The 27,155-nt window shown below is 34.8% G+C and overlaps 1 protein-coding gene across 1 annotated transcript in view; it reads right to left on the reverse strand.

Annotated features, from left to right (window-relative positions):
• Positions 1–207: 207 nt before the first annotated feature.
• LOC129227891 (beta-1,3-galactosyltransferase 5-like) overlaps positions 208–27,155 on the reverse strand; it is a 38,627-nt gene continuing 11,679 nt past the window's right edge. Inside the window, exon 2 of the mRNA XM_054862510.1 lies at positions 208–1,611. Coding sequence (XP_054718485.1) covers positions 404–1,468 — 1,065 coding nt within the window. The 5' untranslated portion in view covers positions 1,469–1,611 and the 3' untranslated portion in view covers positions 208–403. The remainder of the gene's footprint in view (positions 1,612–27,155) is intronic.

The following is a 27,155-nucleotide window of genomic DNA, read 5'->3' on the forward strand; positions in this document are numbered from 1 at the left end:
ACCCGGGAATTTTGGGGAATAAATCCGGAACTTTGGATGAACATGCTTTTACATGAAAAATATGACTAATCTCATTGCTACTATCAAAGTGTGATTTATGTACAAGTAAATCATCTAAATGTTTAATTACATATTAGTAGTGTTCTTAAAAGTATTAAACATTCAAATCAATCAAATATATTTAATTGTGAACCAATAAAAAAAAATCACTTAAGGGTAGCTAAACAGTTTGTTTGGCATAATTTTTGTAGAAAAAAGTTACATAATTTGCATTTGCAACAGTAGCACTAAAATTTTGAAATCGTGTGAGGAAAAGGTTAAAATATAAACGAAGTTTTCCATTAAAAAAAATAACTTTAAAATTCTCGGAAATATTCAAAATTTTCGTCCCAAAAATCTCGGTTTATTCTGGGGAATAAACCCATGTTTTCCCTCCCATTGCAACAGTACTCTCAATCCATGCCATTTTACTCTTCCTCCAGAGTCTTGAGGCATCGGCCGGCCAGTGCCGAAAGGACATTTCAGCTATCATCCACGGACAGGTGCCTGTACCGTTTTTCATCCATTCGACCACCTGCAGTTCGTTATCAGCAAACCAAACGCTCATATCCACCCTTCTGATTTGTGCAAATTCTGCTACTAAACCTGTCACGAACACATCGTCAATCCACAAGTACGGCACTCTGCCAAACATTGCTGCATCGTACAGTTTGGACAATGTCTTTGACTTTGTCAAATAAGCCAATCCACTGCAATACTCTGGATAGCTGTTACGTGGGTATTCGTCTGCAGTTACGCCCCATTTCCCTGTTCGTCTTGGTGAAGAACCATCAGGGATGGTTTGGCACATTAGACTGTTTTTGCTTGGTGGGCTTGATTCAAGTTTATCTGTTACTCGCTTCATGTCCACAAATGCATCGTCATCCACTTTCATGACGTACTGAATATCGGGACAGTTCTTTATGGCCCATTTAAGTCCGGCTAAATGCTTCAGCGTCATGTTTCTGTAAGAATCTATCAGCTTTATCAAGACGATATCGCCGTGAGTCTTGGCTTCTTGCATGATTCGTTTCTCTATCATAGGTACTCCGGACTGTCCAACTATGAACACTGTTCTGAGGTTGGTATTCAAACGAAAGTCTGACTTCCCCCAAGTTCGACGTATAGCGGATCTGTGGGCCACGTGTGCCGGAGAAGAGTGGACAAGTACTAAAATCTTGCCACTTTTCGAACGACATGGTCCCGCTGTATTTGGCAAAAAAACAAATTCTCCTACTTTGGAAAACAACGGAGATGTTATAACTGGGTACTTTTCTACAGTATTTTCATTAACGATTTCATAATTGAGAAACAGGTCTTCTTCTCGGGGATTTCTGAGAACGATTGATAATCCACAAATTATGAGAATTGCTGGAATTATAACTACTTTCTTTATTCGAAGAGGCCAATGGAATGTGTGGAATATCATGAAACTCTTTTACTTACAAGGGCCTTTGCAAGTATACTGGTTTTTTTTTTCTTTGTCCTTTTTTTATTGCCGAAAGAATTTTGTCCTAAATCCTTAAGTATTCGTATGACCAGTCTTCTTGAATACAAAAAAACTTTAGTGACCTGTAAAATAAAAATAAAAAAGATTTCATTAAAAAATACAAAAAATGCAGTTGTAAAATCTAACATTTTGCTATAATTTGAAGTAATATTTTTTATAAAACAATTAATATTAATTGTTTTATAAAAAATATTACTTCAATATTTTTTTAAAATCAATTGCAAAAATTAAATAGATAAATAAAAATAAATAAATAAACAAAAATAAATAGCTAAATAAAAATAGCCAAATAAAAATAAATAAATAAAAGTATAAAAATAAAAATAAATAAACATAAAAAAATATAAATAAATAAATAAAAGTAAAAAATTTTTTGAAAAAAAAAAATAAATAAAGGTAAAATTTCACTTTGAACACGACGCTACATTAATTAACAGACACAGCACATATCTGAATCTAAAATATTTTCTTTGCTACGTTAAAATGAATTATGAGAGTTTCGTATTGACCAAGTTCCATTTCTATTTTTGAAATTCAGATTTTTACCTAGAGTAACCATGTTGAAGGCAAAACTACAAGTAAATAGCAAGTTCGAGCAGCAGAGGCTTGCTGTAGATAAGACAATCTAAATTTTCTTACGGATCGTCTCCACTTTCCACAGCACACTCCCACATTTCAAAAATAGATTCTAGGGAATTTCTAGCAAATGACATTTCAAAAAGTAGATTCTAGAGTTCTTAACAACATTCGTTACCAGTTTTGAAAATCCCCGAAATAAAAAAAAAAATATTGAGCCATTTCTGATAAGAGACAAAAATAAACACCTTTGTGCAGAAGGAAGAAATGAAAAAACAAAAAACAAAATACTTGGATGTACATGTCATGTGTTACAAAGTCTTTCTGTCCAATTCATAAAAAAAGATCCTAGTAATCTTGAATCACGTTGATTTAACCATTTCAGTTCACCTTATAAAACTTTCATAAATATTTTAGCAAATGATCTTAACAAACAACGTAAACTGAAACGTATCTGGTAATCTAAAATCACTGTTTCTCGTTTTTACTAGTTTTTTTCCCCCCTTGTCCTCTTGTGGCGTTAAGATCTTTGGTCGCATCATTTTTCAAAATGAAACCTCTCACGTTAGGAAAATAAAAATTGGCAAATGTGAAGCAAGCGGAAGAAATTGTGTTTTATTTAATATTCGCTAAAGAGATACTGTCTGACCACGGATTGTATGGAAAGACAAACATCCGTTTTACAGCCGGAAATGGACGAATCTATTATTTTTTTTACCGATATCAGGTTTTGCAGAAGCAGAATCTCATTCAAATGAGCAGAATACGCGCATCAAATTTTTACTTCTCCCCCTTATTCACATAGATTCGTCTTATCTGGATGTTTGAAAATTCCATGCAATCCGTGGTTGGACAGTAAAATATGAATACTGTATATACTATTTTTTAAATACACCCAAACCTGTTTTTATGCGGTGGATAGGGACCGCATAAAAAAAATCGCATTCATAAAATTGTTCGGAACTTCACGAGTAGCTTTAATATATATATATATATATATATATATATATATATATATATATATATATATATAAATATATATATATATATATATATATATATATATATATATATATATATATATATATATATATATATATATATATATATATATATATATATATATATATATATGCGAAGGATACAGAAAAGTCTCACATAGAAAATAAACCAAATGAATAATTTTTGCCGACTACTCGAACAAAATTTCCTGAATAAGGAAGTTTTTTGGAGATCAGAGTGACTTCACATCGGGGTGCCTATGTCGTCACTTGATGATATTACCTCGCACTCATTTTAAAAATAATTTCGTCAATTGAATCCCAATCTGGTTGAAATTTTAATATGCCGCACAAAAAAAAAAAAAAAAAAAAAAAAAAAAAAAAAAATCTCACAAAAAAACAAAGTCGCACAAAGAAAAAATAAATAAATAAATAAATAAAAACAGGTTTGGATGTAGTACCAGGCATTAGCGGTTTACAGTATTCCCCCCCCCCCCCCCCCCACCTTCTTAGCTATACCATTATCCAACCAATGAGGATCCTACCGATTACCAGATCGTACTATAAATTATAATAATCTAACAAACCTCACGGAGTTTAGAGCCAGGACTAGTTTAGAGCGTCAGTCCAACACTACTGCATCTAAACTTTTAATGATAAAGTGCCAGCGCGAAACGATCATTGAGGTAGTGAGAAGCAAAGAGATGCAAGTGGATATTTTCAAGTTTTGAGTAAAACACATTTAAAGATCAGATCCTAGGTAGGCTTTTATTGATTTTTTTTCTAAATCATGCTGTATAGCAAGATCTACCAGTGCTACTAGTACCATCTCTTGCCTCAAGACAGGGGAGAGGTTCACCTACCATGTGTACTGGTTATCTCCAAATTTTTAATTTTGCCACTTACATCCCTTTGCTTCTCACTGCCTCGTATATAATTCGGTTGAAAAACACTGTTTTTACTGTGACAAAATATACACCCTTGTGCGGATTAGTGAAATCAAGTTGGGAATTTTTAATTTTCCAATTTTTTAGCTTGTTCAATTTTTGTTTATAACAGCTGTTTAGCCTACCAGTTCATTAGGCGCTATAACCCACGGTCTTTTGTAATAAATATTGTGTTTTGTTTAAGTGTTATAAATTTCTATATATTTTTGCTATTTTTTCTCAATCCGGTCACTTTTTATCTTTTTGTTATCCATGGATATTTCTCCACGGAAGAGGCAGGCCATTGTGATATTCAGTGAAAATCTGATTGCAAAACAAAAGAAAAAATGATTTGTGCTTTGCTAAAAACATGGTTTAGAGATCAAGAATTCAAAGAAAAGTGCAAAACTCCAGTTGACTCTATGTCCGGTAGCGTGAAAATGGTGCTGCACAAAAAGGGGTGGCAAACTAAACGATGATTTTAATTTTATAATTAAATGATGTAAATAAAGGTCATTTTGTAAAAAAAATGGCTCGATTCCATTAATTTTCACAAGGGTGTACGTTGACCGTTGGCTTATTTATGGATTTGTTTTGATTATTGCCCACATTACCAGGATTATCCGGATTTTTGTTTATCCGCATTGCTTTTGGTTTGCCCAGTTAGTCCGGAAAAACGAATTTGTACTGTACATGTGGCCTCTTTTCAGACGAGTGAATCAAAGATGGTTGGTCAAACGAAAGGTCACTGAAGTATGAACAATTGTGTTCGCTACATTACGAAGGAAAAATTCGCAATGCAAACTAGGAAACGTAAAATAAGTGGGAGAGAAAAAGAAGATGAGGAATAAACAAAAAGAGAGGGGGAAAAATCATCATTGCGTTTAGTCAAAGGGCGGAAAAGCAAGAGCAGGACTTAGTCTATTAAAGACTTCTTTCCAAAGTAAAAACTACATTTCGACTCTTTTTAGTCATAACTTATCAGTTTTGAGTTGCTTATTAGTAAAAGGTAACTTTTTTTTTGCATTAATCATTTAACTTTTAAGTTAAATGATTAATGCAAAGAAATAATCAAGTGTGTATTATTAAATAAATACAGTACACTGTAAATAATACAGTGTGCTTTTAATTACGCACTGTCAAAAAATTCCGAAACGTTACTGAATATTTCCGTGTAAACTTTCGGGATTTCAATGGGTTTTTTTTCCCACTTCCTGGAAAAATCAAGTAAACTTGTCAAAAAGTTTCTGGAATTGCTACAAGTTGCACGAATGCAGACTTCTCACTGTTGTGAAAAATATTTTTGCTCCCAGTTTAAAGATTAACTGAAGAGTATTTTATTAATGTATCGGCTTCAATTCGATTTCTCCCCTTCCAGACTGGTTAAGCTCCGAAAGGGAGCGAATATGTCGATGGACTACTTAGCTTTACAAGAATTGCAGCCGAGTAAAATTCTTGATTCTTACTTGCATTTCTATCTTAGCTTTGGCCATGTTTGCAATACTGTTATTGGAACTTCCTTCATAAATCAGGTAGGTGCCAAGTTATTATGTTATACCTACCAAAGTTAACTTTAAAGTTCTAGAGACACGACTGGCTTTAAACAGGAAGATTTCTGAATTTTTCAGGAGGCTTCCAGGATAGTTTCAGGAAGGTTACTGAATTTTAGCGGAAAACGTTCCTGGATTTTTCAAGATATGTTGCTGGCAGAAATTAGGCACATCGGCAGCTCATTATTTTCCGGGATTCCAGGAACGTTTCTGAATCCTTTTACAATGCAGGTAAATCCTAAAACGTAAGTCAAAAATGAAGTGGCAGGTAGAGGGAAATAAAATGGTCGCGAACGCGCTACAAGCACACAAAGTCAGATACTGATGGATACGAAACGGGTCACAAATGTATTTCATAAACACGATGTCAAATAACGGTTTAGCACTCAAGAATGCGCTGTAAAAACAATTCAAAAACGTTCCTGGAAAATAATGGGTAGTCATTGTGCCCAATTTCTGCAAGTAGCATGTCTTGCAAAAAACAGGAATGATTTTTGCTAAAATTCAATAACCTTCCTGAAATTATTCTGAAGAATTCGAAATTTCCCTGGTTAAAATCAGTCGTGTCTTGGGAACCTTCAGAAGAAACTTAGGTAGGTTTACTATGATAGCTTTTCACCTTCCTGATTAAGCAAAACGGCTCCAAAAGCATTGTCCCAAACCGCAGGGTTCGAAAATATCATGATATTTTCGAAAATATTGAAAATATTCGATATTTTGATATTATAAGGGTGAGTTCGATCGAATCTGCCATACGAAAGGGGGTGATAGATGAGCCCAAGTGGAGCATAGAACCACCCATTATCGTGTCCAATCCTTAACCGTAACCGAGTTTTGGTAAATTTAAGGAAAATGAGTAAAAAAACAAAATTCTGAGAAAACGGCCGATTTCTGAAATTCTTGTAGGACATACAAGGAAAATAAGTACATATTTGAAAAGAGCAGACTAAATCCTACAAAATGATACCTTTCGCATTAAGATAGTCGCATTTTACCGAGAGCTACAAGCTTTGAAATATTGGACACACTCAGAATTAAAATGGTGCCAACATTTTTAATCGACATTTTCAAAAACAACCGTAAGAGCTACAATCGGGCAAATCTACCAAAAACTGGCCCATTCCATTAAATTTCAGATGATACAACAACAAATCATATTGGGCTTCATGTTCAGCTGAAATTCAGGCTTTTGTTTGAAACAGTGTAAAAATCTGCATTCGTTAAAAAAAGGAAAAACAGCGAAGAGTCGCACTTTTCTGTTTTGAATTTTCTGTTTCACGATAGCATGTTGCTTTCTTTGTTTAAGAAAATTATATTTTTATATAAAAATAATAGTTTTAACAGTTTAATAAAAAGAAAAAGCACACGAGATAACGATTCGTAGAAATAAAAGAAGCATTACTTTCCCGTGCTTTTCACAAAGGGGAAAATCAAGAACAAAAAATGTTACACCAACTTCAATTAGTACATTTAATAAACCTTCAAAATTTGCAATAGCTGCTGAAATTGGTCACCGCCACACCTGATACACGCTCTTGCCCTTTTGCGAACGGAAACAACCGTTGCTCTTAAAGAAATTTCATTCCTTAGTTTCCCTACTGCTTCAGCAAGCCGGTCGCTCAATCCTTGCAAACTTGCTACTTCTGTTTTGTAAACTTCTTGTTTTAAGAATCCCCAAACAAAGAAGTCCACTGGCGTCAGGTCTGGGGATCTAGGGGGGCAAGGGATGGGGCCCATACAACCAATCCATTGCGGATACTGTTCAGTTAGAAATTCCCGAACGGCATTTGAAGAATGTGCAAGGACTCCATCGTGTTGGAAAATGATTTCCGCTCTCTCCTGAACAGGAATAGTATCAAGAAGGTCAGGCAAATGATGTTCAATGAATTCTAAATATGAGCTTCCTGCATTATACGACCTTAAAACGTATACAGACCCATCAAAAGACTTCCGATTACGATTTATGATTGTGAAAAATATCGTCTGAAAATAAAAAGCATTTGTTTAACAAAACAATTAATGATAAAAACTAAACAGAATTATTCATTTGTCATAATATTTTATGTATCGTTTGCTTCTTTCTGATATTTTGTAAATGTGTTTCGAAAATTGCTAGAATTATGATTCTTTTTACAGTAAGTCAGTAGAGAGTGTGTTTTTAGTTTTTGAAAGTTTTCGTTAAAGTTTCTAAAGATAAGTTGCTATATTCTTTTCTCGATTTTTGGGTATGTCTCGATTTTTTAACGAAGAGTATGCTAATATGCATTTCGTGTACGGATTTTGTGATGGTAATGCTCGCAGAGCCGAGAAAGAATACCGGCTCCGTTACCCAAATCGTTCTGCATCTAATAGATGTGTTTGCCTCTATACATCGAAAGCTCAGAGAGACAGGTTCATTTGGTACGTTGTTCGAGAGGGGCCAGGATCACCGTTCTGCCAATGTTGAGGAGTATGTGTGCTGGACCGAGTAGTGGAAAACCAAAGTGTGAGTTCACGCTCGATTGCTATAGAAGGTGGACTATCACAACGTAAAGTGATGAAAACATTGCACCAAAACAAGTATCACCCGTATCATTTTACTCTAGTACAAGAACTGCGCAATTCAGATTTAGAAAAGCGGGTAACATTTTGCAGATGGCTACTAGCCCGAGACACTGAAGATCACCATTTTCTAAGAAAGATATTGTGGACAGATGAGTCGTTGTTCACTAGAGGGGGCATCATATATTTGCATAACTGGCATCATTATACTGAACATAATCCTTTCTTAACCCAAAACTCATCATTCCAAACTCGATTCAGCATAAATGTTTGGATTGGCGTAATAGGAGATCATTTAATTGGTCCGTATGTGTTTCGAGGTAACCTAAAAGGAAACACATATTTAGAGTTCATTGAACATCATTTGCCTGACCGTCTTGATGCTATTCCTGTTCAGGAGAGGGCAGAAATCATTTTCCAACACGATGGAGCCCCTGCACATTCTTCAAATGCCGTTCGGGAATTTCTAACTGAACAGTATCCCCAATGGATTGGTCGTATGGGCCCCATCCCTTGGCCCCCTAGATCCTCAGACCTGACGCCAGTAAACTTCTTTGTTTTGGGATTCTTAAAACAAGAAGTTTACAAAACAGAAGTAGCAAGTTTGAAAGAATTGAGCGACCGGCTGGTTGAAGCAGTAGGGAAACTAAGGAATGAAATTTCTCTAAGAGCAACGGTTGTTTCCGTTCGCAAAAGGGCAAGAGCGTGTATCAGATGTGGCGGCGACCAATTTCAGCAGCTATTGTAAATTTTGCAGGTTTGTTAAATGTACTAATCGATGTTGGTGTAACATTTTTTTGTTATTGATTTTTCCTTTGTGAAAAGCACGGGAAAGTAATGCTTCTTTTATTTCTACGAATCGTTATCTCATGTGTTTTTTCTCTAAATTAAATGTTAAAACTATTATTTTTATATAAAAATATCATTTTCTTAAACAAAGAATGCAACATGCTATCGTGAAACAGAAAATTCAAAACAGAAAAGTGCGACTCTTTGCTGGTTTTCCTTTTTTAACGAATGCAGATTTTTACACTGCTTCAAATAAAAGCCTGACTTTCAGCTGAACTTGAAGCCCAATATGATTTGTTGTTGTATCATCTGAAAGCCAATAAAATGGGCCAGTTTTTGGTAGATTTTCCCGATTGTAGCTCTTACGGTTGTTTTTGAAAATGTCGATTAAAAACGTTGGCACCATTTTAATTCTGAGTGTGTCCAATGTTTTAAAGCTTGTAGCTCTCAGTAAAATACAACGATCTTAATGCGAAAGGTATCATTTTGTAGGATTTAGTCTGCTCTTTCCAAATATGTACTTATTTTACTTGTAGGTTCTACAGGAATTTCAGAAATCAGTCGTTTTCTCAGAATTTTGTCTTTTTACTCATTTTCCTTAAATTTACCAAAACTCGGTTACGGTTAAGGATTGGACACGATAATGGGTGGTTCTATGCTCCGCTTGGGCTCTTATATCACCCCCTTTCGTATGGCAGATTCGATCGAACTCTCCCATATTTTCAATCAACACAAACTAATGTCTTTAAAATAGCAAATGCATCCTCAAATCATTCTTTAATTATTATTACAATATGTAAACTTAAAATTAAGGTTTATTTCATTATTCATATCTAATATTTCATTTTATATTTTTTTCAATTTTAATAGAGTTAATTTAGCTTTAACTGCTTCACCCATTTGCCTTCTGTTAGCTACTTTTACACAGTTATATGATTCAGATATAAACAAAATGCAATAGTCAGGAGGACAGTCATAAGACATTTTCTTTTTTTCCAACCAATGTTTAACATTTAATTAGGTACTTTTAATATGAATTAAAATTGTTATATTACTAATAATTTTATGAATATAAAATAAAAGTATGTTATATTATTTTGTTGTATTAATGATGTATTAATACATTATAAAAATATAGTACATAACATTTTGGTTATTTATAATAATAAATGAGGAATATTAGTATGATTAATATAATTTTTCTATTGAAAATACCGTAGTTGGAAAAATAAATATAGAAAATATCATGATATTTTCAAAATAAATATTGAATATATATATATCATGATATATATCCACTGATATATATCGGCGAATCCTGTCCCAAACATGACCAGAGCTAAGGCAGTGCAATAAAGTCTCAAGAATCTACCTCCCGTGTAATTCCTGCAAAGCTACGCAATCCAGAGACTTATTTGCTCTCATTGGGAGGGAGTTCAGACAATCAGGGTGGACCGTAATCGAACTGAAATCGATACACTTGATAAATACTGTCAGTTGGTTTTTAAACTAGATGTTAAAATTATTTTTCACAACACATTGAGAAGTCCTCATTCATGCAACTTGTAGCATTCCAGGAAACTTTTTGACGAGGGTACTTGATTTGCCAAGGAAGAGGATGATGACCTGTGGAATCCTGAAACGTTCCACGGTAATTATCAGTAACGTTTCGGAATTTTTTTACAGTGTGGCTTAAAACAGTTGGAGAAATTCGTGGCCTACAACTAATACACGCGCATCGCATTGACAGCACAGCAATCGGTAAAAGTTAATCAGAATAGCTAGTCATTGCGTCGGTTGCTGCGTTGTCATTGCGATCCGTGTATTACAGTTGCAGGTGATCTGGCTAAAGGGGCTCTCTGAACTAAAACTTCTGGGAGGACGAAAATTCTCAATTTGTCAAATGGAACTCTAAATTTCGGCGAATGATAATAATTTTACCGAACAGGATCCGAATTTCGCCGAATCATCAGACAAAATTTGCCGAATAAGAACATTTTTGGAAGGTCACAGTGACTTCCCGCCTGAGCGCCCCTGTGTGCGTGTAGCGTTTTAGTATTAAGTTTACGAGCAATATTCCAAAACGAAATCTGTTTATTTGGATCTCTTCTACCTGCCTTTCCCTTTTTGACACATATTTTACATGGATGTACATCAAGGTGGTATAAAAATACCTGTAAAAAAAGAAAGTTTTTCCTAGATAACAGGACACCCCTCAATATTTTTAGACTTGTGGATAGCATTATACTGGGAGAATTTTAGCTTCTTATTTCAACTGAAAGAGGGCGCTCGACTCCCTTCTACAAATTTCATGCGTATAGGGAGGGGGGGGGGGGGTTAACAATATACATTGAACTGAAAAAACAATGCTACATATCATAATATAAACCAGCAATATGCCTATACATTGCAATAAAATAAGTATTTACAAAAAAAACAGTTGGGGAAATTAAATGTTTCTAAATCTGTGTCAGTTTTTACGTTACGGCTAATGTTAAATAAGGGGTCATTGAGCACCCTCTTAAAATTTGAGCAAGAAACTAAAACTTTTACAGTATAATACTTTTAGTAAGTCTAAAAAACATAGGGGGGTCCCAGACTCTAGCTGAAAAAAAAAAAAATAATAACCATCTTAACGTGCATGGGATAATATCCTTAGAATGTAAGAATCTCTTACCTTCATTATATTTTAGGATGGAACTGCGCCCTATCCGGCGTTTTGTTATCCGGCACTTTTCATCCATATTAGGCGGGATAATCAAGAGTTATATTTAAAAAAAATTCGATACCTATTCCGAAAATTGACACTATATTAGCACAAGAAAAAAGAAATTTTTCGGGAGGATATTCCAAAATGCGAAATTTATCTTCACCCTAAGAAATAAGTTCAGATTTTACTTTTCACCCTCCCGTTCCCTTTTGTAAGTACAACTCTTTTATCTTAATCACTATAAGGAAGAATATCTCAAAACTAAACACAATAGAACAAATACTGACTAAGTTTCCTAATTTTGGATACGCCAGGTCAATTTCATCATACGTCAAGGTTTCTTGACCGAAAGGTCAAAGCGTGTAAGTACAATAAAAATAAAATGTATCCATAAGAAAAGCTCAAAAGCAGAAGCTTTGGAAATATTGGGAAACAATTTAAACTTTCTAATTGCTCCGCTGTTGTCATTATCCGCCGAAATTTCAAGTCAAAAGTCGCCGAAGAAATAATGATCAGCTTGGTGCAACGAATAGATGTCCAAAAAGAGGGAACGACCTTTTTGCGCGCAAAATAACTTCCGCGGAAAGGCATCAAACACGCTAAATTGTTATTTCTTTAAAAGTCTACTTAATTTTACGCTACTAAACATTATTGTGTCAATTTTTTTAAAATTAGCTTTCACTATACTTCCTCTGTCTTTGTGGGTGGGATAAGATTTTTAATCATGGCCAAGAACAAAAATAAATGATTGTACTTATGAAGTTCTTTGTTAATAAAGGTAAAAAAAGGATTTAAAGGTTGAATTTAAGCAAGCAAAGAATTGCGGTTTTGCTGCTTTTGGGCAAATGATGTAGGTTTTTAAAGTTTCCCTTGATCCTAGTCATCAGTTTGAAAGCATTTTTTTTTCAGATAGATTTATTAAATAGGAAAAGAAAGAGTCTGTTCTTTGGGTTTCGATTTCTAAGTGCAAGTTTTGACGCAGTTAGGACTGAAATATCTTAATTTTCGGTTCAATACACATTTATAATAGTAATAATAATTGTAATAGTAATAGTAGTAATAATAATGATAAGATGAATAGTAATAGTAAAAATAATAGTAATAATAATAATTAAATTATCTACAATAAAACTCAAAGTCTGTCTGGATCTCTGTGACTGGCATAGCGCCTAGACCGTCATGCGATTTTCATGAAATTCGGCACAAAATTAGTTTGTAGCATGGGGGGGGGGGGGTGCATCTTGAAGCTTTTTTTCGGAAATTCGATTTTGTTCTTTTACTATTCAATTTTAAGTGCATTTTTCACATACATTTCATATGGGAGAGAAATATTTCATTCACCTTTTTAAGTTTTTAGGTCATTCGAAAGCAAGGAATTTTCTGCTGAAGATGAAGTTTGTTTGAAGTTTCTACGAGTATTAGGAGAACTATAGGAATCGTTTAGAGAAAATCAATATTCAAGGCCAAACCCAGCAAGCCAAACGATCTTAAGCAAGCCAAACGATTATAAAAATTAAGCTCGAGAATAAAACCAAAAATTAAAGATAAATGGAAATTATTTTCGGAGCGGAATTTTTGATTGCTTCGTTACTGTTCTTTTTAAAAACATTTTTAAAAACGTGCTTATTTTGGCGATCAATTTTTTTCTTTCTTTATTGAAAATGATTTTAATCAAAATATTTTAGCTGTTATGAAAAAGTCGTCTGCTTTTATTTTCTTGGTTTTAATGAATTCGCAACTCCAACAAACTGTAGGGGGCAATGCAGCCACCGTCTAATGGCGGATGAAAAAGGTAAAACAAACGCACGCCGTAGCGTAGAAAATGCCAATAAGCCTTGAAATTTTTGTTTGTATGCATGACTTTTTTGTTTTATTCCTTTTTAATTAGTTTTTAAAGTCTTGTGGGTATTCTGGCCCACGTAGAAAGAAATGAGACTTCAAGAAACATTACTAAACGTCATAATTTAATGCAAATTACGTAGTTGGTAGTTCTAAGCAGCCATTTCCACGATATTGAATTCGGTATTTATCAATTCTTGGTGGAACTACATTTTCAGTGTGGACATAAGACTGACAAGAGTAACAATTAAATCTAGACAATTTAATTATATAACATTGAGAATTATTATCAAAAGAAGATTATACTTCTTTGCCTTGCTTGGTTAGCGCTAATTGTTTTGCATATGTAGCTGAGTTACTTTTCTCAAATTGCCGAATCGGTTAATTTAAAATTTTTCTGTTTCGTATGCTTCTAATTTCTGAATTATGAATAAATTCTGTCATGCTATGCGAATCATCAACAAAATTCTCACGGGTGTAGTTTTCCTTAATCCACGGTTTAAAATCCACGGTGGTAGTTTTATTTTTAATTGATCTATGTACAGTCATAGAAAAAAAAACGAAACACTTTTAATTATTCGGCCATAATACATGCTAGAAAGGAAAAAAAGATGTCATTCGACTTGGTTTAAAGTCTTCTTTAAAATTACGTAGGTAAAATTTTGATAAGGGACCATATACAAAGCAAAATGAGCACCAACTCTTGATTTTCAAATAGGAACCCCTAATTTTTGCTACATAATTATGTTAAGACCGCAAAATATAGCCAGGATACGAAATTTCACTGCATTCTATGCAGTAGAACAGGAGTTATTAACGAAAAACGTTTTAGGGACCGTCACCACATTGAAAACGCTTCTTTCAAGGTCACGGCTTATCAAGTAAAGGAATGTAAACAAAGAATGATCGAGATTATCCAGCTCAATTCATGATTTTTTGAAGTTTTATTTTTTTCCGTAATCCGATACTTTTTGCCGATTATGTTGCGGCAAAAAGCGATTTACGGTCGAAATTTTTTTTTTTTGAAAAAAAAAAAAGTAAAAATATTTACCGATTTTTGTCTATCTGGATTAACCTAAGAAAGACGGATGGGGTTTGGCTGGTCCATCGTATAGATCGTTGTTTAGTAAATCGAATAATGACAAATTAAAAGTAATGGAACTTTTTGCTTTTTCTAATATGAACCTATTGGATTGCTTATATAATCATTCAGCAAATTAGCCTCATAGAAATGTAAATATCCAAACTTATAACTAGAAACATGATGCGAATATGTTTGATAAATGTATTGCACCTATGTTACAGGTTAATTTTGGAATGAATAGAAAGTCTTTTGATGTAAAATGGAATTGCGCGTTTTTAATTTCGCAGAACATCGGCCGAAGTTTGAGTCATCGCACACAAAAATATAAAAAATATACCGCACTACGTGGGAAGACGCAGCATTAAATAAATTGGAGACTGGAGTGAAGCAAGGTCAATTTATTCCTTGAAAATTTGCTCTAAATACATAAAATGAACGAAATATCAATCTAAAAAATAAAACAGAAACAGGAGAATATAAATACCCGTTAATGAGCAAACCGTTCATACTCGAACTTTCTTTGGGAAAAATTTGGTTATTTGAATTAACCCAGTGGACAAACACAGTAATTGTTCTAGAGGCTTTTTTGTAATCAAAAAAAGAGAATTTGTTTTAAATCCAAATTTGATGCGAATGATCATAATGCGTGGTATTATTTAAAAAGCATAACATAATCGGCGGTTTTAGTTAAACATGTAATGGCTCATAAAAGCAATTTAGGAAAGTAATTTCCCAATGCTGTTTCTAGAAACGAGATTCGAGATGGTCCAACCCGTAATTATAAAAAGACAACAGTAATTTTAGCTCAAACCAAGGTGAACCGAAATCTGACTTCTTGTCATTTCTCCGATTTTGTAAGATTGCTAACAAAACCTCGCATTATTTGATTTTGTTTCACGATCTGTATACCTGCAAACTAATATTTTCTCTGGTATCAGGCTGGCGCACCTATAGCAATACATAACACTTCATACCCGACAGACGGGTTGATCTACCCAGAGGCTCCAATTTCGTCCTCGCTGTGTATTTCGCAGACTAGAATGCGCGATGCAGAAGTCACCTTATTGAAGCTGAGAGTCCGAATAAACTGGTAGTTAAAGTAAATTTATATGCTGTATGTTTACGGTATCTCACTGGTGAGATAAATTTTCTTCATCCATCAGTTTTTAGGCACTCTCAGCTTCAATGACATGATACCTGCTTCATTGTTCGGGTAAATCCAGTTCAGAGCTGTTGTGCTCATTATTATGACCCACAGCAGCCATCGAATGGGATAACCAAACCGCCATTGTATCGCAGTGAAGACGCGGGCCGCGTTCAGCCCGCGAAATTGGTCCATGCGGCCCGTTGGGTGTTCAAAGAATAAGAACAGAAAGTAGAATTAGCTCCAGTGTCATGAAGTTGGAGCCGAATATTCAGATATTGGATTCTGAAAAACATGTATTTAATAAAATAGGCATTTATTAGTTGATAACAATAATTTTTTTCACTTTCTTTCTTTGACGATATTTTCCCATGTTGTTCAAAAGAGAAGAAAATAATTTGAAATTTTAACTTTGTCTTGAGAGAATGATTTTAATGTGAAATGCACAGACAATGATCGATAAAGTAAATAGAAAAATAGTATTTAAATTATAATTAAGAATAGACAAAAACTCAACTTAATCTAACACGCAAATTAATGTTTTGTTAAATTTTTGACGAAGTCAAAAAAAAAAAAAAAAAGTTCACAGTTAGCCACAACTGCTACTTTTGTGCAGAATACAGCTCAAAGCACGCGTCCACCGATGCGACTGACATTTCCTTTCCTACATCTTAACACATTGAAAATTACTCAAACATTATACAAAAAAAAAAAAAAAATAATAAATAAAATAAAATAAAAATAATTCCTAAAAACCAGTAAACTTATCTAAGAGCAAATATTACTTTTTGACCCATCTGGATACTGTTAAAGGCGAAACTTCACACTGTCGGCTATTTTTCGAGTACTTTTTCCCGATTTAGACAAGGCAATAACTTTTCCTTTTAGTAAATTATCACCGGGAAGAGTCATTAATTTTACACTGTCTATTGCAACATGACTAGCAAGACAATGAGGTTTTGTTGTATGCTTCTGTGAAAAAGTTGTGCATGTTAATTTTTTTGAGTAATCACGAGTGCTTATTGCTTTCATTTGACTGTTTTTATGTGCTATGATTTTAGTTTCCCACCAGCACCCTCCGCAGCACCGTCGTCGGCCGGCCGTCTCACGATGCTGCTCCTCGGCGGAAACCGTCTCCAGGTTGCGTCAATATCCTACACACACACACGCATACATACACACACCTACACACACACATACACGCACTCCTACACACACATACACACACTCATGCCTGCACAGACACAAACACACATGACTACATACAAACGAACGCCTACACACACGCGCGTACACACTCATACGAACGCCTACACGCACACGCGCGTACACACACACACACACACACGAACGCCTATACGCAAACGCGCGTACACACACAGCACTGCATACACATCACGCATGCACATGCATACACAACACGCATGCACATGCATACACAACACGCATGCACATGCATACATACACACTAACGCACCCACACCCATGCGCCTACACAAACACACACACACATGTGCCTACACAAACACACACACATGCACCTACACAAACACACACACATGCGCCTACACAAACACACACACACACATGCGCCTACACAAATACACACACACACACGAACGCCTATACACACGCGCGTACACACACATACGAACGCCTACACACATACGCGTGTACAAACACACACACGAACGCCTATACACGCACACGCGCGTACACACACAGCACTGCATACACAACACACACACACATGCATACATACACACACACGCACCCACACACATGCGCCTGCACAAACACACACACATGCGCCTACACAAACACACACACATGCGCTTACACAAACACACACGCGCATACATACACACACACACACACACACACACACACTCGTGATTGCGAAAAACATAAATTGAATTCAAGATATATATATATATATATATATATATATATATATATATATATATTTTTTTTTTGAGTTATTATTTTACAAAAAGCAATGGCTAAACGCAGAAAAAAAAAAAAAAAAAAAAAACAGAAGTATTTTAAGTGTAGCTTTTAATTTAAAAAGTTCTATAAAATACTCTTTTATTAGACAATGAAATAGTGTTTCGCATTATTTACACATTGACGTTTGAACGATATCCACAAAAAACTGCAATATTGTGTTGTTCTTCTGCAGAGACAGTGAATAAATGTATGCCTTTAAAAAATTCATAGACGTAACTCTAATGTAGAAAAACCACGTTATAATTGGTTTGCTTAGTTTGTTGAAGAATTTTTTTCTTTTTTTACGAAGAAACCAACTTTCATAATTTCTGTTTTAAAAAAGTATACGGTCCCCTAAAGTAGGAAAAAATGAATTTTTAAGCATAGCACAAAAACTTCTGAATATTTTGAGCTCAAATTTTGGATTCCCACATAAAAGCTCTTCTAGATTGTTTTTCTGTTAAAATGTAATATGGTTTCAGATCATATTTTTTTCAAAAAATATTAAAATAATTCATAAAAAAACTAAAATTACATTTTAGGTGTTGTAAATTATGTTTTTATTATTGGGTCGATTCATATTTTGATATAAAAAAACAACCTTTGCCGTGCCTAATCTAGTTTTTATGTTATGAGTAAAAATATCAAAATTCGTTTTAACATTACGAGAGGAATATTTCAAAACTCGATTCCGAAGTAACGGCTGGATCGAATTAAACAAAACTTTGTATACAAAATTAAAAAAGGATGCTGATCGCAAATATGTGATAAAAAAAGGGGGTTCTCATTGAAAATTTTGAAGTTGATGCTCGTTTTAATATGAAGACGACCTCTTAACAACAATTTTTTACCATAATTATGTAGAACTTTTTATTCCTGAAACAATGACACCTTACACGTGTCTCTAGTATCAATAGTCTTTAAATACGATCGAGGGTTGCGTTTTTTTTTTTCTATGACTGTACCATTATTTCTTTTAACTTATCGAATTCTGTAATCTTTCTACCATTTTATTTCACTCATGATAAAAAATAAAAATGATTTAACTGACGTGCGAAATCTCACCAAGGGTTCTTTGCTTACACAATACTTTAACTATAACCCTAAACAAATTTTGATGTAACTCTTCAGCTGAGAACGAAACCAATAAAGTAAAGTTGGCACACTATTTTGGCGATGAGAATTCTCGGCTTTTGTTTTTGCTTCAAATTTCTTTCTCGGTTAAACATTTTTCATTTCGTTCTGCGATAATTTATCTAAGAAAATATTTTGCATACTGTCCATTTTAACTAAATACTGCAGTAGAATAAGGTTAGTTAAATTAATTATTTTTAAGCTGGGCGGAGATGAAAGCCCGAATTTTTCAGCTAATGTTATTAAATCCTTATTTCTAGCTTAAGAAAGAAAAAAAAAAACCCATATTCTTACAAATTCACACAAAACACTAAAAAATTTTTACCTGGTATAACGTTATCCTCTTTCAAAAAAAAAAAAAAAGCTTCGAAGAGACGAGCATATTTGTTTTAATTCATGACTAGTGGTACCCGCCCGGCATCGCCCGTAATAGAAAAATTAAAAGGTCTTTTGGTTCGCCTGTATATTTACAAATAATGTATGGTGAATTTTCTCGCCAATTGACTTGTGCCCATGTTACGGTTCCACGTTATGATAATTTCGTAATTTACTCGTCCATCTTATGATAATTTTGTTCTTAAAATTGAAATAGAAGAAGAACCACATCGAATTTTCGAAAAACCGCTTCGAGGTGCACACCCCCATGCTACAATCTAACTTTATGCCAAATTTCATGAAAATCGGCCAAACGGTGTAGGCGCTATGCGCGTCACAGAGATCCGGACATCCAGACATCCTCCAGACATCCTCCGAACATCCAGACGGAGAGACTTTCAACTTTATTATTAGTAAAGATAAAGAAAATGCGAAATTTGTTAATCCAGTGTTTTCTTGTGTTTACGATTTCGCCATTTCCGACAGACAATTCACTTTTTAGAGGAAAATAATGAAAAGTAACGTAATTTTGAGAAGCTCGAGAATACCATTACGAGAGGAAACAATTTCCGAATTTCCGTTGCTGAAAGCTAAGATACAACGAATGCGTTAATAAATACTCATAACAAACTGCTTATGTTTACCAACTGACACACGTGGAACGCAATGTTTTACCTTTTTCTTTAATTTTATAAATCACCGCAAGGTAGCGTATTCCAGCGCTGGAGTTGCGAATTGCGTTCAATAAGTTATTAAAATATTTCTATTGCAACCTTTTTTCTATAAGGTTTAGTTTTGGAAAGCAAGGAAGGGAAAATCTTCCTTCCTCTTTTAAAGTATTTCTAAGACTTTTGCTAGTTTCTGTTCAGCTTCGTGCTAAGTTTTCAAATCTGCCATATCTCCAGGTGTAGATCAAAAAACAAGGCTGTCTTTGGGGTCATATCCAATCGGTTTAATCACGTGTAGGGATAGGTATACGGGGGAACCTGGAGTAGTGTAGTGCCTTGGCAGAAGTGCTATATTTTAGTTTATGTGTTACTTTATCGAAAATTGTTTTCGTCCCTATTTAAGGATAATTTAATTTACTTATGTTAATGTAATTTAATTTAGATTTAGGCCCTCTGCTCTTTTTTTTTTTTTTTGGTACCATTTAAACGAGATGGGTATTTATATTTGGCTATTTTACCAGAAATTCGCTTGCGCGTTTTTTATTTAATTAATTATTTTATTGAGCAATCACGAATTGCTTATTGTTCTCATTTGACTGCCCTTGACGTTACGTGGATTTTATTTCCCCTTCGCCTCCCTTTGCAGCACCACCGTCAACCGGCCCCTCCCGATGTTGCTCCTATAACGAAAACCAGGCGAACCAGGTTGCGTCCATATCCTACACACACACACATACATGCACGCACACTTATGCCTGCACACAGACACAAACACACACGCCTACACACACACACACACACACTCGTGATTGCGAAAAACATAATTTGAATTCAAGATGTCAAAATTCAAATTAATTTTTTTCTAATTATTTGATTTCATTTCCTAGTTTTTGCTGTTAAACTTATTATTCAGAATCGCCAATTTTATCATTTTTTTTTTTTTTAAATCTAACTACGTTCCTCTATAATCAGTAAATTACCGCCCATTAGCATGGGCTATAAAAACCATGCAAAAGGTACTGAATCTAGTTACAGCAATGTCTTATACCTTGAAGATGTTCAAGAAGTTTCTTTACAGGGTCTGTCCACAAATGATGTCACGTTTTGAGGGGGAGGGGGGTGGGAGCTCGTGAAATTGTGAGTTTGTGACAAGAGAGAAGGGGAAGGGGTTAATAAGAAGTGTGGCATCACATTTTTTATAAAAATATGTATGAGGTTTGAGGAAAAAGCGCGTTTTGGGAGAAAGGGGGTAAGGGAGCAAGGTGAAGTATGACAGTTTATGACAGGGAGGGAGGGGCGCAAAAAGGTTGAAAAAAATTCGACATCATTTATCAACATCTCCAAAGCGTTTGTATTTGAGTAAATTTATAATGTTTTGCATTCATAATAATCCCGATTAAATTAGTAAAACGATGTGTGCTGATCATATTCATTTTAAGCAGGTCAGAGTCTTGGTTTCAGAATATTTCAAAAAGCATTGTCTTAAACACACAGATCTGCCTTAATTAAATAATGTGAACGAGCAAGTAAAATGTATTTAAAGTCTTTTTCGTTACTATTTAAACTACACTTATCTGGGACAGAATTTTGTTATTTGTTCAGCAAACACAGCTATTTTCCCTATGTCATAGGGTTTGTTCCTGGTTTGACAAGACTAAAGGCTTGAAATTTGAGGTCCAACAAGCATTTTTCAAGAACGTGCAGAAAAATTGTATTTTAAGAACGAAGTTAAAAGCCCGAAAAGAGCTGCTCGTTGTTATTTTATTCTATCTCCTCTCTTTAATTTCTAATTTTCATTTGCTGTGGCGAAAGCTTCAATAAAATCGGAATTGATATTTTTTCTTATTATATAATAAAAATTGTATTTCTTTTTCTTTCTTTTTTTTTCAATTTTTTTCAGCAAGTTATGGAATTTTCATGTTTTTTTCCCTCAAATTCTATCAGGAAATTTCTATCTTTATTTCGGCGAAAGCAAGAACGCCCATATAGGGGACAAGAGGTGGTTGCTCTAAGCTTTCTGGAGCTTTTTTTGGTAAATCAGGAGAAGATCCTAATCAATTACACTAAACCTATACTTAAAGAAAGTTCTCGAGACATGACTGAATATAACAGGGGAGATTTTGCAATTTTTCAGAAAGTTTCGAGGTTAATTTCAGAAGTGTACTGACTTTTAGCGGAAAATACTCCTGGTCTTTTCAAGATATGTTACAGGCAAAAATCGGGCACATCAGCTAGCTGCCTGTTATTTTCCAGGGACGTTTCTGAATCGTTTTTACAGTCGCAATTTAAGTATTTCAGCAATTCCCAACTGTCGGCATTTTTTTAATATGAAAATTTTAAAACCAAGTCTAGTCCTCCAGTATAAAAGAATGTAGATCTGAATCTCAGGGAGAAAAAATTCCAACAAAAATTTCACAGAAAACTTTACAACCGAAAAGGCAAAATTATAAATAAAGGAAGAAATTAATATTTTGCAAGTTAATCTGCGTCTTTCTTAGAATAAACTAAATTCTTAAAGAAAAAAAAATAGTGCTTCTGTTTACTGATGCTTCTGTGCCAAGTACAATAGTGATACAATCTGTAGTCTAGCTCAAACTGAGAGAAACATTGCATTTTAAAGTTTTGCGTCGCCGCGTCGTGTATTTGATTCAGATGTCCATTTTTCAAGAGCTTTTAAAAAATATTTCCAGTTCTCTACAAAGCCTACCTGCTGACAATGATTCCATTTTGTTAAAAATACTACCTTTGTGCTTAGCAAGACTGGAAATAGTAAATTTCAATGAAACAAATTCTAATAGTAATATTTAAGAATGGAAATAAACGAGCTCCAATGTGGAAATCAATATTGCTTGAAAAAATCATTTATTTTCGTGTCAAAAATGAAGAGTTTGAAATTTACCGGTTAAAAACCGCCCACTCAAACAGCCTGTAGCCTATCAACTTTTAAAATTCTAAGAAAAAATTAATTTCATTTTCCCTTGTCAAATAATAATAATAATAATAACAAATCTATTTAAATTCCCGCTCGCATGCGTGTGTGTTTTCTTATAATTAACAATTCGGTGACTTAATCTGTACGCATTACTGTACAAAGTGTACAATATAACGATAGTAATCAAGCCTCTGATTAGGAGGCTTAGATCTCGCCATAGTTATATCACCACACATAAACAAACAGACAGACAGACACACACACACACACACACACACACACACACACACAAACATACAAATAATCTGGCAACGATTCTATTTGTTACAATAGGGGTGAGTAAAGCTGATTTGCGGTTCGATAAGGATTATTGGCTGTGTGCCAACCTAAGAGTTTCTCCTCTTTCAACCCAAACATAAATGAGCTCGTCCGAGATCAAGCCTCGCGTTACCAGAGTCACGCTGTAGCAGTTTCTAGAAGATGAAAGTTAATATTCTTCCTCAACATGTTTTTTCCCTACTTTGATGAAAAACAACTAATGAACGCGTAAAGAGCCGGAATTGTTCAGTACCTTTTTCTTCGAATATTTCATTAGACTACAGATGCACGGGCGTCCCTCGTAACACAGTACTTTTACAACACGGTTTCGATATTACACGGTACCAAATTTGCGATTGTTATAACACGGTTTCGATATTATACGGCACGAAACTTGAATTTAATACTTCATGGTTTTGATGTAACCAGAATGTTATATTTATGTCGATGTTTTCCGATACTTTTTGTATGTTGATAAATGTTCGGAATTTTCAAGTTTCTTAAAGTAAATTTTTAGCAATTGTAATAGTCTGTATTGTCGGCATTGTTTTGCCAATTAACGTAACTTTGAATGCTAAAAATGGAAACTTTAATACTGAAAGCATTGAGGGTTAAACGTACTGGTTTAAGAACTTCTTTTACGAAAACTGCGAATGTCGTAAAAGTTGAGTTAGGTCAGGAAGAATTTTCCTCAGATGTAGTGCGAGATAAAATTACTATAAGTTAAAAAACGTACAGTTAGAACTTAAAATACTTGATAATCAAATTCTTGATTTGTTGGTTTCTGATGAGAATACTTTAGAGGAAGATGTTAATAAAGAAATAGAACAGTGTGAAATGTATCCTGATGAATTCATAACCTTGTTGTTGTTGTTGTTGTTGTTGTTGTCGTGTCCAAAGAAGTGCAGAGTGCGAAAGGTTTAAATGGCTCCAAAAGTCTTAAAAACAAGATCCGCTAATTCTGGAGCCCGATGACTAAAGGATTTTATGTGGTGGTGCTCCAAGTTGGAGGAGGGAGCGAATAATGGCCTGGCAATTAAAGACATGGTCCGGGGTTAGTTGTGAATAGAGACAGTGCCTGCAGATGGGATAGGATTTAATATTATTTGGTAGAATCTTCATGCCCTTGAAATGTCCAGTACGAGCCTAGCTATTGTAGAAGAGAGGTTTCTGGGGCAGTGGAGGTTAGGGATTGTTGCCTTGCTGAAAAGCTGATTATAGATCCTTCGCCTGGCTACAGCATTAACGTCTTTGAAAGTGGCTGTTAGTGGTTGGTCTTGGTCTCGTGCCTCCTTTGCAAGGGCATCTGCACACTCATTTCCCTCGATTCCGACATGAGCTGGGATCCACTGGAGAATGCAGGTTGTCTTGAGTGAGTGGAGAAAAAAATTAATTTCTTGTGTCCGGCAAGTAAATGAAAAATTTCAAAATCCTAAACACGTTAAATTAGAATCGAGGTCAACTAATAGTGCTGACTTTTCGTTGAATAGGATTAAACAATATAGACTTCCGAAAATTGAATTAAAAAAGTTTGACGGGGAATTTGTTAATTGGTTGCCGTTTTGGTCCCAATTTGAAAAGAATCACAGTGACCCTGATTTGTATGTGAGTGACAAATTTGCCTATTTAATTCAGTGTATGAAATTCGGTTCTCGATCTAGAGAGTTTATTGAAAGTTATCCAGTTACTTCCGAGAATTATGATAAAGCTGTTTCAGCTTTGAAAGAACGTTTCGGAAAGCCGGAACTATTAGTAGAAGTATATGTCAGAGAGTTGATTAAATTAATTGTTTTTAATGTTAAAGCAAATAGCAAGGATAAATTATCGCTCGATGAACTCTATGGTAAAATTGAAGCTCATTTGAGAGCCTTGGAATCTTTAGGTTTAAACTCACAGCTTGGTTGTTTCCGATGGTGGAATCATGTCTTACCGAGGATGTTTTGAAAGCGCGCTGGCAAAGAAGTTCGCTCTTAAACGAGCCTGAAGGAGTTGATGTTTCTAGCCTTTCCAATTTAATGAAATTTTTGAAAGCTGAAGTGGAGGGTGAAGAGAGGCTAAAACTGGCTCGCAGTGGGTTAGATAATTTAAGTCATTAAGAGGGAAGTCGTGAATTGAAAGGAAAATTTAAGTTTCAGAAACAAGCTCACACTTCCACTGCTTCAAGTTTTCTTAGCATTAAGGATCGAGATTGTCTTTTTTGTGATAAAATGCATGATTGTAAAAATTGCTATGGGGCACGTGCATTACCTCTTAATGAAAGGATAGCTAAAGTTAAAGAAAACAAATGTTGTCTAAAATGTTTAGAGCCAAATCATATAGCAAAATTTTGTAAACAATTTATTAAGTGTTTTTCTTGTGGTAAAGCGCATTTAAATATTTTATGTCCAGAGTTAAATAAAACAATTCAGCCAATAGAGGAAAAGCCGGTAGCTGAAATATTGCATACAACTACAGTCGGGCACACTTGTACCCCGGAGGTAGCTTTAATGACTTTGTGGGTAAGAATAGCGGGAGTTAAAGGGTGTAAAGAAATAAGAGCCCTTTTAGATTGTGGTTCCCAAAAATCATACATTTTGGAATCATTAGCCACAGAGCTAGGATTACCCGTTGTGTCAAAAGAAAATGTAGCTCTTACTTTATTTGGGGGCCAAATAAAGTAAGAGCTACATTACTCTACTGGTTAACCAAACCAAAGTTGCATAACAAGTACAGAGAAAAATTGTGCTCGGTCAGCTCGTATAGGTATCCAAATCTAGAATTTGAATTCTTGGATCAGAAGGTAATTTGTGGGCATATACCTCGGGTACCAAAGGGTCCGATATTGAAAGAATTAAAGTGAAATCGGATTTGGTTGTCGGATTTAGGAGAAAATTGTCCTAAAATAGAAATGCTCATAAGTAGTGACATTTACGGGAAAATTCTTACCGGGCGAGTTAAACAATTGAAAGGGAGTTTAACCGCTATTTGTACAAAATTGGGCTGGACAGTTTGCGGTGTATCAGATGATTTTCATAAAGGGAAAAATGCTTCTGCCTTTTGTACGAGTTTAGCAATACAGGATTTCAAGATTTCCGATCTTTGGAGTTTAGAAACCATCGGAATTTTGGATGCTAATCTCAACGTAAATAAATCTTTAGAGGAAAAGATAGCACGTGAGCAATTTTTGAATTCTCTCTCGAGAAACGAGGAGGGTCGTTATAGTGTGGGATTGCCTTGGCTGGGGTGCAATGTAGAATTACCCTCAAATCGTCATATAGTCGAAAAGAGATTGTTCAATGTCATCCATAGACTTAAGTCTTTGAAAACGTATGAGGAATATGATAAAATTTTTAATCAGTGGTTAGAAGAGGGTTTAATTGAAGCGGTACCAAATAATGAATTGCATTTTAAAGGGCATTATTTACCCCATCATCCAGTCTTTAAACCTAGTAGTGTTACGACTAAGATAAGACCCGTTTTTGACGCGTCATGCAAAGTTAATGGATCACCATCCCTTAATGATTGTTTGGTTAAAGGCCCAAATTAAATCGAAGAAATTCCATCCATTTTGTTGGGTTTTAGAGAGAAAAGTATTGGCGTTACGTCCGATATTCGGCGTGCATTTTTGAAGATTGAGTTGAGGAAAAAAGACAGGGACTTTTTGAGATTTTTATGGTGGGAGAAAGGAAAGTTGAAAGTTCTCTGTCACACAAGAGTCGTGTTCGGGGTACGGCCGAGCCCATTTTTACCGGGGGCGGTTATTTCCTTCCATTTGTCAAAAGTACCGCCTGATCAAAATGATATTGCGCGAAAATTAGACAGATCATTTTACATTGATAATTGCGTGACTTCAGTAGATAATGAAAAAGATCTTGTGGATTTTGTAAAATCCTCTACTGAAACTTTAGCTGAAGCTCGAATGGACTTGCGTATGTGGACATATGGTCCAGTAGAGAAAGATATTGAATTGCTGCCAGGATATTCGACCGCGGATTCCCCGGCAGAGAATTCCGTTCTAGTTTTAGGAATTATGTGGGACAGAAAGTTAGAT

This window comes from Uloborus diversus, chromosome 8 (assembly GCF_026930045.1).
Source record: "Uloborus diversus isolate 005 chromosome 8, Udiv.v.3.1, whole genome shotgun sequence".
In the NCBI taxonomy this organism is placed as follows: Eukaryota; Metazoa; Arthropoda; class Arachnida; order Araneae; family Uloboridae; genus Uloborus; species Uloborus diversus.